The 13,321-nt window shown below is 42.4% G+C and overlaps 1 protein-coding gene across 1 annotated transcript in view; it reads left to right on the forward strand.

The window, feature by feature from the left end:
- The window catches only part of LOC134358547 (sorting nexin-27-like), a 141,399-nt gene that overhangs the window by 68,827 nt on the left and 59,251 nt on the right, over nt 1-13,321 (forward strand). Inside the window, exons 2-3 of the mRNA XM_063070905.1 lie at nt 10,707-10,938; nt 12,172-12,364. Of these exons, the coding sequence (XP_062926975.1) occupies nt 10,707-10,938; nt 12,172-12,364 (425 nt within the window). The remainder of the gene's footprint in view (nt 1-10,706; nt 10,939-12,171; nt 12,365-13,321) is intronic.

Below are 13,321 nucleotides of genomic sequence, written 5' to 3' on the forward strand. Positions count from 1 at the left end.
ATGTTTACTGCTTTTCCTCTAAATGGTGCTGCATGTACCTGCGAGCATTCAGCATCTCAATTCTGCCTCGGAGGGTGAATTTTGTTTAGGTCTTTGGAGTGGAACTTGAACCCAACCAGTTAAACACAAAAGCCATGGTTGATTGGATGGAAAGCGAAGTGTGAACATATCCAGGCTAATGAATCGGTGCAGTCACAAATATCATCAGTAACTGAGATATTGAACTGAATCCTCACATTTTCTGTTGAGGCAGATTTTTTTAAAAAAGTTCCATATTTGTAAACAAATGAAGCTATGCTCCAAGTATTCAAGCATTAATTTATCAGTTAACTGATTGTACTTCATTGTTTCCAGGACTTTTCAGCACTCAAAATAAAAGCCGTTTTTGGCTATGCAGGTGATTTAAAAAGAAATCAGGTCTCTGCAGTCCTTTTTGCAACCAGATTAAGACCCTCTCAACTAACAGAGGTGCAGTGCAAGATATCTTTGAGTATTACAACTGCAAGAAACAGAACAGATGGATTTGTTTTGGAATGTGTATTATGGATTTGCTTGTTGGAAGTAGATGCTGCTGACAGTTTTTTTTCCTGACCTTAATTGCCCCTGTACTGAAACAGTTAAGAATCAGCCACATTGATGAACTTGAAGTTAAATGTAGGATACACTGGGTGATGAATTTTCTTCAGAATTGGCTTGAATATCATTGGCATGTGTCGTGAAATGTGTTGTCTCTGCGGCAGCAGTGCAATGCAATTCATAAGAATAGAGAGAGAAAACTGTGAATTATAGTGTGTGTGTGTGTGTGTGTGTGTGCGTGTGTGTGTGTGTATATATATAAAAATAAATAAGTAGAGCAAAAATATAAATCAAAAGAAGTGTAGTGAGGTGGTGTTCATGGGTTCAATCCATTCAGAAATCTGATGGCGGAGGGAAATAAAGCTGTTCCTGAATGGTTGAGTGTGTGCCTTCAGGCTCCTGTACCTCCTTCCTGATGGTAGCAATGAGAACAAGAGATATCCTAGGTGATGGGGCTCCTTAATGATGAATGCTGCCTTTTTGAGGCACTTCTGCTTGAAGATGCCCTGGATACAATGGAGGTTAGTGCCCATGATGGAACGAAATAAGTTTACAACTCTCTGCAGCTTATTTCAATCTTGTGCATTTAGAATGCTCTCCACGGTACATCTGTAGAAACTTGCGAGTGTCTTTGGTGGCATTCCAAATCTCTTCAAACTCCTGAAGTATAGCTGCTATTGTACGTTTTTTTTTGTAGATGTATCGATATGTTGGGTCCAGGTTAGATCCTCAGAGACATTGTCATCCAGGAACTTGAAATTGCTCACTCTTTCAACTTCTGATCCCTCTGAGGACTGGTGTGTGATTCCCCGTATTAGCCTTTCTGAAGTCCACAATCAGTTCTTTAGTCTTACTGACGTTGGGTACAAGGTTGTTACGACACCACTCAACTAACTGATATATCTCGCTCCTGTATGCCCTCTCGTCTCCAGCTGAGATTCTGCCAAAAATTTTTGTTTTGTAAATTTAATGCATTTTTGTGAAGATTTGCAAATTTTATGCTCACCATTACTGAAACTAGTTTTAATTTCGTGAATTCAAGTTTTCTATTTGCCTTGGTGAGATTTAATCAGATCTCTGTAGCAATTATCTGTAACACTGGCTGTTTGTCTAGTAATGGTTCATGTTATCACACCCTTTATACTTACGTTAGAAAGATTAGTGCAAACTGAACTGTTAGGACATTTCACGGGAATGTGGTAAACGTCCTTGAGTGACTGTGATTATCTGGCACGAGCTTGAGGTATAAAGAGGCGCAGTCGACGTTTCAGGCCGAGACCCTTCGTCACTCACTCTTCCTTCAGTTAGTCCTGACGAAGGGTCTCGGCCTGAAACGTCGACTGCGCCTCTTCCTATAGATGCTGCTTGGCCTGCTGCGTTCACCAGCAACTTTGATGTGTGTTGCTTGAATTTCCAGCATCTGCAGAATTCCTGTTGTTTGAGGTATAAAGATGTACTTTAGCCTAAGCAGTAATTTTTATAATTTTTCAAGCCACTGATCACAAAATACAGGGATATAGCTCACGGACTGAAAATATATTGCATTAATAAAACTATTTTTTGTCCTTTAAAAGATGATGAAACATGCACCACCCACTTGCACTCCAGACCCCCTCCCTCTGGTACAAAACTAACAAATTACGCCAAATGCTGAACTATCATGATTTCTGAGTAATCAGATGTTGGACTATTGGATTTTGTTGCCAACAATATTTAAGAATCCTATTAGAACTTAGAACTAGTGATGCGTTTAAATGAGATTTTCTTCGTATTAGTATTGTGATGATTAATACCAGACCATCACTAATGTACTGTGCCAGAAGTAAGAGGTTCTTTTTATTTCTTTATTGTGACCTTATTTCAGCCTGTATGCTTCCTGAATTTGGATGTGCGGTTTTTGATAGTCAAGGTTAAGAGACATCAGAAGTTATGCTTATAGGACAGGCTGCAATGTTGCCTCTGTTTCTACCAGGCAGTCTGAACAGCTGAAAAAATAACAAGAGAGCTATTTGTACATTATGAAACCAGGTGACCTAAAATGGTCATGTTCACCAGCAACTTTGATGTGTGTTGCTTGAATTTCCAGCATCTGCAGAATTCCTGTTGTTTGCCACCTAAAATGATGCTTGAGGCAATGTGATGTTCTGATTACAGTGTATTTTTTTTTCGTAATATTGGTCCATAATTAGGTGGCAGGATGAAGAGGCTTCTCTACCAAAGGAGGGGGTAAAGTGCTTCTCCTCTCCGATAGCCTGCAGGTCACCCTTGGATAGGGTATAGTATCTGCTTAGCATCCCCCTCCCTGATCAGGGTCACGTGAAGCCATGGGAGCAGGCGGTGGATGGTCTTATGAACAGCTGACACATACAGTGGCTTAGTGGTTAGCACAATGCATTGGAGTACCAGCGACCCAGGTTCAATTCCCGCTGCTGTCTGTAAGGGGTTTGTATGTTCTCTCTATGACCACATGGGTTTCCTCCGGGTGCTCGGTTTCCTCCCACAATCCAAAGACGTACCAGTTGGTAGGTTAATTAATCATTGTAAATTTCCCGTGATTAGGCTGAATCAGGGGATTTCTGGGTGGCCTGGCTAGAAGGGCCCATTCTGCTCTGTATCTCAATAAATAAATAAATGTCACAAGTCCTGGTCATGTGACCGCTGACGCCAGATAGACCATTTTTGAGGGGTATTGATAATGGCTGGTGTCACCTGTCTTTGTAAAGACACTGCCCAGAAGAAGGCAATGGCAAACCACATCTGTAGAAAAATTTGCCAAGAGCAATCATGGTCTTGGGTAAGACTGTTATTACCCATGTCATGTCCATTATTTTTCTATTTGATGCATTCAATTTCTTTGCACTTTAACAGACCCATTATAAACAGAGGAATGCCAGACAGTTTAATATCTGTGGTGTAATAGTAAAACTGAACCTGAAGCCTGTTGTAACGTGTGGGCTACTTCTGGTGACAGTGAGGGCATTAACTGAAATGGAGTTAAGATAGTTTGAGCAAAGTTCCAGGTGACCACACCTTGTACACAATTGGGATGAATTGATAACATTCAAACAGCTGTACTTCACATCTATCATCAAATTATATTCCAGATAATTATTTTATTATCTTTTTGTAGTCAGACGCTGACCTGCTTTTGATTCATGAACTTTGAATTATGCTTTGTTTAATCGCTTGTAGTGGGGTCAATTCCTCATGTGTAACCAGCTGTAGCCCATCAGCGTGTCATCTACCTCTGCCATTTGGTTATATTTTGGGTGATTTCTGTCTGTAGTCAGTTTTCCTGCTGTGGCTCCATATACATCAATAACCCTGAGAAACAAACCTCTATTGAGCTTCTTTCCCCAAATATTCTATTAACTACTCTATTGGGGAAATATGTTCCAAATTTCTGCTATATAATGTCAAGGTTTTCTGTTTCTTTTTGTTTGTCTAGCGGTAATTGTAAAATTATTCTCCTTTTCCTTGATTTCCCCATCTCGGGAAAAGTTCCTCCTATCTGTGGGAATGCCTGAAAGGGCTTAAGCCTCAAAATATCAACCTGTACTCGAGAACACATGAATCTTGCTTAAAATTTCACCCAGTAAGCTCCATTTTCATTCTGTTGATTCTTTATCTTTCCTGCTCCAACACTAAATATATTTCTAATTTGGAGGACAGTCAGATCTCTTCCAGTTCCTCTGACAATAAGCACCAGGAGCTAGGAGTATGCAAGAGTGAATCAAGTCCCTTTGGAACCCTAACTGTTCCTCTGTCTGTGTGGCTCTTCCTTCCCTGACCTCATTCATTCATTCCTTCCTACCTCTGGAAGAACATTGCCCGCCAAATGTGATCTTTTGCTGATCCCTAAATGTAGCTGTGCCAAGCTACGACTTCCCCTGCATTCTCCCGTAAACTTAGCCTTATGATAAGCTTCTGGTTATCTGTTCTGCTCTCTCCTTGTGGCTCTGTGAAATTTTGTGTCATATCCCTATGGAATTTTTGTTACTTTAAAAATTCTGTATTTGGAGAAGTAGTTCTGCAAAATGCTCCTTAGGCCAAATTGTGGGAGTCCTTGTTCCCAGCTTTGCTGCTAGTAGAGATGGAACTGTGTGATAACACATGGAATAAGCAATCAAAGCAGATGTGTCTTTAACCATTCTGCAGTATAAAATAGTTAACCTCAGCAACAGAAAATTAGCCCAGGTGCATTGCAGTTATTTGTCTTGATTAGTAACTTGAGGGACTGAGGTCCACATTCTTCTCAAGTGACTGGTGTGTTTCTTAAGCATCTGTTTTGATAGTTTGTAGGGTTGGAATACTGAAGTCATTTATTAAAAAAATACACTGCCAACAAATGGTTGTTGCGTGGGTAAGATCTCTTGTGGAATGGAGATTTTTGTTTTCTATGAAGTCATGCAAATCTTGGCCAGAGATCCTTGGAGTAGAGATGCTTAGACTGTAATTTCTTAGGAGAGTTGCTGGGAAGTTTCACATGCGCACTTCTTGCTGTGAGTTTGTTCTGGTGTTGTACTGTCTCTCATTGTTCATCACCAAAGTATTAGGGGTTTAATTTAATTTGAATCAAATAGCCTAGAATGGGAATATTGTTTGATTCTCTACCCGCTCTATCTGTAAAATAGATGTGAAGACAGCACACCATTTCTGAAATGGCACAAGTTTTCCACCTATGGACAACCTAAAATTATGAAACTTGAGTGAACAATGAGTAGTCTTTTGTCATTAAATAGTTTGCATGCATGGTAGGTGTCATTGATTGGAGGTGTGCTTCTTTTACTGGTTGTGTGTATTTGACCACCTCTACTTTGGGCATACAGTGGCATGCAGAAGTTTGGGCACCCTTGGTCAAAATTTCTGTTACTGTGAATAGTTAAGTGAGTAGAAGATGAACTGATCTCCAAAAAGTCATAAAGTTAAAGATGAAACATTCTTTTCAACATTTTAAGCAAGAATAGGGTATTATTTTTGTTTTGTACAATTTTAGAGTAGAAAAAAAGGAAAGGAGCACCATGCAAAAGTTTGGGCACCCCAACAGATTTGAACTCTCAGATAATTTTTACCAAGGTCTCAGACCTTAAATAGCTTGTTAAGGCTATGGGTTTTTCACAATCATCGTTAGGAAAGGCTAGGTGATGCAAATTTCAAAGCTTTATAAATACCCTGACTCCTCAAACCATGTCCCAACAATCAGCAGCCATGGGCTCCTCTAAGCAGCTGCCTAGCACTCTGAAAATTAAAATAATTGATACTCACAAAGCAGGAGAAGGCTATAAGAAGATAGCAAAGCGTTTTCAGGTAGCCTTTTCTGTAATGTAATTAAGAAATGGCAGTTAACAGGAATGGTGGAGGTCAAGTTGAGGTCTGGAAGACCAAGAAAACTTTCCAAGAGAACTGCTTGTAGGATTGCTGGAAAGGCAAATCAAAATCCCTGTTTGACTGCAAAAAACCTTCAGGAAGATTTAGCAGACTCTGGAGTGGTGGTGCACTGTTATATTGTGCAGTGACACCTGCATCAATATGACCTTCCTGGAACAGTCATCAGAAGAAAACCTTTCCTGCATCCTCACCACAAAATTTAACATCAGAAGTTTGCAAAGGAACGTCTAAACAAGCCTGTTGCATTTTGGTAACAAGTCCTGTGGACTGATGAAGTTAAAATTTCGGCCGCAACGAACAGAGGTATGTTTGGAGAAAAAAGGGTGCAGAATTTCATGAAAAGAAAACCTCTTCAGCCGTTAAGCATGGGGGTGGATCAATCCTGCTTTGGGCTTGTGTTGCAGCCAGTGGCATGGGGAACATTTCACTGGTAGAGGGAAGAATGAATTCAATTAAATACTAGCAAATTCTGGAAGCAAACATCACACCATCTGTAAAAAAAAAGCTGAAGATGAAAAGAGAATGGCTTCTACAACAGGATAATGATCCTAAACACACCTCAAAATCCACAATGGACTACCTCAAGAGGTGCAAGCTGAAGGTTTTGCCATGGCCCTCACAGTCCCCCGACCTAAACATCATCGAAAGTCTGTGGATAGACCTCAAAAGAGCAGTGCATGCAAGACGGCCCAAGAATCTCACAGAACCAGAAGCCTTTTGCAAGGAAGAATAGGCGAAAATCCCCCAAACAAGAATTGAAAGACTCTTAGCTGGCTACAGAAAGCATTTACAAGCTGTGATACTTGCCAAAGGGGGTGTTACTAAGTACTGACCATGTAGGGGCCCAAAGTTTAGCTTCGGGCCCTTTTCCTTTTTTGTTATTTTGAAACTGTAAAAGATGGAAATAAAAAAAAGTAATCTTGCTTAAAATATTAATGAAATGTGTCATCTTTAACTTTATGCTTTTTGGAAATTAGGTCATCTTTTACTCGCTTAGCTATTCACAGTAACAGAAATTTTGACCGGGGTGCCCACACTTTTGCATGCCACTGTATCACTTTAGTGACAAAAACGGAGATGTTTGTGTGTGGATTTCACTTAAGCTATTCTAAGAAAGTTAGACAAGAGGGCAAGAAAAGCATTGCATTGTGCAGTTCACCTTCATTTGCCGTATTGGTTAGCTACGACAACTGAAGTGACCTGGTTTCATGCTCTGACCGTATTGGTGAATGACAGCACTAGTGAAGAACTCAAAGATAAAATTAATGCGAATGAGGACAATGCCCGAATATAATCGAGGTCATAGTTTTTTTTCAAGGCTGTAATATAAACTATTGTAGATATGGTAACTATTGGAGTAATGATGGTAAATGGAGCACAAATTTTCTATATTTGCGCTTAAACTTGGAATGATTTTAAAGCACAGGGTTGTAACATCTAATTCTACTGAACATTTGAACACAAAGATTTATCAAAGCATTTATAAGGTATTCGTCATGAAGAGGAACTAATTTTAAACATAAGACTTCTATATTTAAAACCTGAGTTGAGCCTTTCCCATGTGAGCGACAAGTGAATCCTATAGGAGATAACCATGATCCTTCATTGATGTAGCCAATTGTTCTAAATCTTAGTGTATAGATATTTTTAAATGAGTATATTTATGTATTCATAAACTCTCAATTCTGTTTTTAATGCTCTGGGTTGTATATTGACGCAGAAAAGGGTGACTTTAGGATAAAACACCTCATTGAAAAGTGAGTCACAAACAAGAGAAGGTCTGCAGATGCTGGACGTCCAAGCAACACACACAATACTGGAGAAGCTCAGCAGGCCAGGCAGCTTCTATGGAAAAAAAAAACTACAGTCGACATTTTGGGCCAAAACCCTTTGGCAGGACGGGAGAAAAAAAGCTGAGGAGCAGGTTTGAAAGGTGGGAGGGAGAGGAGAGAGAAATGCCAGGTGATAGGTGAAATTTGGAGGGGGTGGGATGAAGCAAAGAGCTAGGAAGTTGATTGGTGAAAGAGACAGAAGGCCAAAGAAGAAAAGTGGGGGGGTGGGGGGGGGGAAGGAGAAGCACCAGAGGGAGGCGATGGGTGGAGAAGGAGATAACATGAGAGAGGAGGAAGGGGACGCGAAATGATGAAGGTGGGGAGGCATTACTGAAAGCTTGAGAAATCAGTGTTCATGCCATCAGGTTGGAAGCTATCCAAACGGAATATAAGGTGTTGTTCCTTCAACCTAAATGTGGCCTTATCCCGACAGTGGAGGAGTCCATGGATGGACATACTGGAATGGGAAGTGGAATTAAAATGGGTGGCCACTGGGAGATCCCACTTGTTCTGGCGGATGGAGCATAGATGCTCGGTGAAACAGTCTCCCGATATTCAGAGGCCACACCGGGAGCACCAAACACGGTATATGATCCCAACAGACTCACAGGTGAAGTGTTGCCTCACCTGGAAGGACCGTTTGGGGCCCTGGATGGTAGTGAGGGAGGAGGGGTAGGGGGCAGGTGAAGCTCTTGTTCCGCTTGCAAGGTTAAGTGCCAGGAAGGAGTTTGGGGGAGGGACGAATGAACAAGGGAGTTGCGTAGGGAGCGATCCCTACAGAAAGTGGAGGGGGGTGCAAAATGTGTTTGGTGATGGGATCCATTTGGAGGTGGCAGAAGTTTCGGAGAATTATGTGCTGGACGCAGAGGCTGGTGGTGTGGTAGGTGAGGACAAGAAGAACCCTATCCCTGGCTGTGTGGCGGAAGGATGGGGTAAGAGCAGGTGTGTGTGAAATGGAAGAGATGCGGTTGAGGGCAGCGTTGATGGTAGAGGAAGGGAAGTCCCTTTCTTTGAAAAAGGAGGACATCTCCTTCATTCTAGAATGAAAAGCCTCATCCTAAGAGCAGATGCAGCGGAGATGGAGGAATTGAGAGAAGGGGATGGCGTTTTTACAAGTAGCAGGGTAGGACGAGGTATAGTCCAGGTAGTTGTGAGAGTCCATTGGTTTATAATGGACATCGGTGGATAAGTTGTCTCCGGACATAGAGACAGTATGATCGAGAAAGGGAAAGGAGGTGTCGGAAATGGACCAGGTGAATTTGAGGGCCGGGTGGAGTTGGAGGCAAATTGGATGAAATCGACAAGTTCAGGACAGGTGTAGGAAGCAGCACCAATGTAATAGTGGATGTAGTGTAGGAAAAGTGGTCTCCAGTGTAGGCTTGCAACATAGACTGTCCACATAGCCAACAAACAGGCAAGCAAAACTAGCAACGCACATCAAAGTTGCTGGTGAATGCAGCAGGCCAGGCAGCATCTCTAGAAAGAGGTACAGTCGATGTTTCGGGCCGAGACTGTTCGTCAGAACTAACTGAAGGAAGAGCTAGTAAGAGATTTGAAAGGGGGAGGGGGAGATCCAAAATGATAGGAGAAGACAGGAGGGGGAGGGATGGAGCCAAGAGCTGGACAGGTGATTGGCAAAAGGGATATGGGAAGATCATGGGACAGGAGGCCCAGGGAGAAGGAAAAGGGGGAGAGGGGAACCCCAGAGGATGGGCAAGGGGTATAGTCAGAGGGAGAAAAAGGAGAGAGAGAGAGAAAGAACGTGTGTATATAAATAAATAACGGATGGGGTACGAGGGGGGGCATTAGCGGAAGTTAGAGAAGTCAATGTTCATGCCATCACACTCCAACCTGAGTGTGGTTTCACCTTTAAAGTAGAGGAGGCCGTGGATAGACATATCAGAAGGGAATGGGATGTGGTATTAAAATGTGTGGCCACTGGGAGATCCTGCTTTCTCTGGCAGACAGAGCGTAGGTGTTCAGCAAAACGATCTCCCAGTCTGCGTTGGGTCTTGCCAATATATAGAAGGCCACATCGGGAGCACCAGACGCAGTATATCACCCCAGCCGACTCATAGGTGAAGTGTCGCCTCACCTGGAAGGACTGTCTGGGGCCCTGAATGGTGGTAAGGGAGGAAGTGTAAGGGCATGTGTAGCACTTGTTCCGCTTACAAGGATAAGTGCCAGGAGGAAGATCAGTGGGGAGGGATGGGGGGGGATAAATGGACAAGGGAGTCGCGTAGAGAGCGATCCCTGCAGAAGGCTGGCGGGGGGCCGGGGGGCAGGGAAAGATGTGCTTAGTGGTGGGATTCCATTGGAGGTGGCGGAAGTTATGGAGAATAATATGTTGGACCCGGAGGCTGGTGGGGTGGTAGGTGAGGACCAGGGGAACCCTCTTCCTAGTGGGGTGACGGGAGGATGGAGTGAGAGCATATGTGCGTGAAATGGGGGAGATGCGTTTGAGAGCAGAGTTGATGGTGGAGCAAGGGAAGCCCCTTTCTTTAAAAAAGGAGGACATCTCCCTCGTCCTGGAATGAAAAGCCTCATCCTGAGAGCGAAGACAGAGGAATTGCGAGAAGGGGATGGCATTTTTGCAAGAGACAGGATGAGAAGAGGAATAGTCCAGATAGCTGTGAGAGTCAGTAGGCTTGTAGTAGACATCAGTAGATAAGCTACTGCGAAGCAAAGCTAGGACCTTTGCGAGTGCCCATAGCTATCCTTTTTGTTTGAAGGAGTGGGAGGACCCATAGGATTGAAAAGTGAACTCTTAATACTGTATACTCATTCTGTATTCCATTGTCACACACACGATGACACTGAACAATAGATTTTGAACCCCTGATGCATAATCACTGAATGTTGCAGTTTTTTTTTCATTATTTCTAACTATTCTGTTCTTTGTATCTACAGAAATGGAGTTAATGTTGAGGGAGCAACACACAAGCAGGTTGTGGACCTGATTCGGGCAGGAGATCGGGAGCTGATCCTGACAGTGCTGTCAGTTCCACAGCAAGAAGCTGATCGCCTTGATCCTGGTGACGACTCCTCCGGGAGCATCTATTACGACTACAGTGAGAAGCGGGCAGTTCCAATCTCCATCCCCAGCTACAAACATGTTGAGCGGACTGGAGAGAAATTTGTGGTGAGTAGTTGTTTCTTCCAGCCCTGTTGCGAAGTCCAAGATTGCTTTCCCATGTTAAGGAGCCTGAGAGAGAAACAGGCTCTTCAAGCCACTGAGTCTGCACTACCACCCCTCCCCATACTGATGCATGAATCTTTCATTTATCCTTTTTATCCTGCTCACACTTTCATCAACTCCTTGCAAACCCTCTTCCTCCCTCAATGCAGATTCTAACATTGACATACACACAAGGGCCAATGTATGGTAGCTAATTAACCTACCAATCTTCAGGTCTTTGGGATGTGAGAGAACCTGGAGGAAGCTTAATATTCACGGGGAGAATATGCAGGGTCTGCACAACCAACAAATAAGGTCAGGATTGAACCAGTGTCTCTATTACTGAGGCATTTGTTCTACTAGCCATTGTGTTATCCAACACTATTCAACTCAGCTAAGAAGTTAGGTCCACGACCAGCTTGTGTAATTACAATCTATTTGGAGTTTTGTATAAATGATGTGTCATCAAATCCCCTGAAATAACAAAATTCCTTGTACAAATTTACTACTGTGGGGCATATGGAGAATGCTATCAAGGTTTAAATTCCTGCCTACCTCTAGTTATCATGAATGTTGCAAAGTCAGTCTACTAGGAAGGGACTGGAGCTCAGGATATGATTCCTGGTAAACCAGTCGAAAGAGAGAAACCTCCATTGACAGTAACTTTCGAGATGTTCTGACAGCAGTGAGTGTAGTGTGGTGAAAAGTCCATTTGTGTGTGGCAATCTCTCGTTTTCGGAAGAGATTCTCACAGTGAAAAAAATCATTTAACTCCAGAGGATTGCAGAGTTTGAGTTAAATTGGTAACTTTAAGATTAAAGAGAGAACTTGCACTTGCATTGTGGCTTTAGGGATCGTGACATTAAAAGTGCTCCACAAAACAATGAAATACTACTCAAATGTGAACACTTGGTGGGAAAAAAAGGCAGTCACTTCACATCGAGATCTCACAAAGAAGCCAGTCAGATTTTGTAATAATTCTCTGGGGGCCAGGACCCAAGTGAGAACCTTCAGTTCTTTGATTAATCCGGTAGGATTTTTCTGAGAAACATTATGCATCCCCTAAAAGGTAGCAACATGTTTGAACAAGATTCTGAGGGCAGATTTTAACCCGTGACTTTTTTTCTCTATTAATTTATAGCTGATGATAAATCTGGGCTGTTACAATCTTTGACCTGTTCTGCTACTTTTGTTTAGGTGTTCAACATTTACATGGCTGGGCGACAACTCTGCTCTCGGCGCTTCCGTGAGTTTACGATCCTTCACCAGAATTTGAAGCGGGAATTTTCAGACTTCCATTTCCCGAAGCTCCCAAGGAAATGGCCGTTTTCACTCTCGGAGCAGCAGCTGGATGCTAGGCGGCGAGGCCTGGAAGAGTACCTGGAGAAAGGTGAGCCTGAGAGTGGACGTCATTTGCAGTTCCACCTGACATTTATATTATGCCTGCAACATAAAATATGATAATGCTTCAGAACTGAAGAAGAGTGCTTAGCAGTTGCTTTTAGGGGCAACATTAGTGTTCATTGTACATCAGCCATTGTTCATGTTTGAGTAGGATATGGTGCACCAATGGGGAATAGATGAAGAATGGATGATGTTTTGCATTGCAAAACGTGAGCAATGACTAAATGACACCATGCTTCCTGGTGTACAATACATGTATGGAGAAAGTCATTCTAAAAATGCTAATTTTGCTTTTTACATAGTGCAGTGAGGCAAATGTTCAGTTCACTTCATTTGGTAATTTACATCTTGTCCTGATAAGTGCGTTGCTCATAAAGTGTCTCTCTGGCTTGATAACGTGGAAAGCTGATAACTTTAGTGATTTCATGCTAATGGTGAATATATCAGCTGCTGTTTGCTCTGGTCTGTCTTGTCTTTTCTCTGAACACTTTTATTTAATATTTAAATTCTGCACTAAAGCTGTGATTCTGATCAGTAGCAAGCACAAGCTATAGGCTTATTATCCGCAGATTTGCTACCCATATGCCCCTACGTAAGGTCAGCCCCCATGCCTCATCTTGAATTTTTCAAATATATCTACGTACATGTACAGATTGTGGAAACAGCCGTTCTCTGTATAAGTACAGTGATCAGTTTCAAGACCACTTGTGTCAAGTGGCTCCCTGCTCTCCACTTTTGTTAATGGAGGTCTGTTTGCACAGCTGTACTTCGTGATTTCAGAATCCATCATTGCTTGTGAGTTCCAGTTGAAGCACCAATCATTCTACTCTAATGCGATATTTGAGTTTTTAAGAAACTTTGTGTTAGTGAAAGTTGTTTTAAAGCAGCACAGGCTATACTTGCCTTCAAAGCTCAGATTTAGACAGGCTTTTCTGATCACAAT

This window comes from Mobula hypostoma, chromosome 18, assembly GCF_963921235.1.
Source record: "Mobula hypostoma chromosome 18, sMobHyp1.1, whole genome shotgun sequence".
Taxonomy (NCBI): Eukaryota; Metazoa; Chordata; class Chondrichthyes; order Myliobatiformes; family Myliobatidae; genus Mobula; species Mobula hypostoma.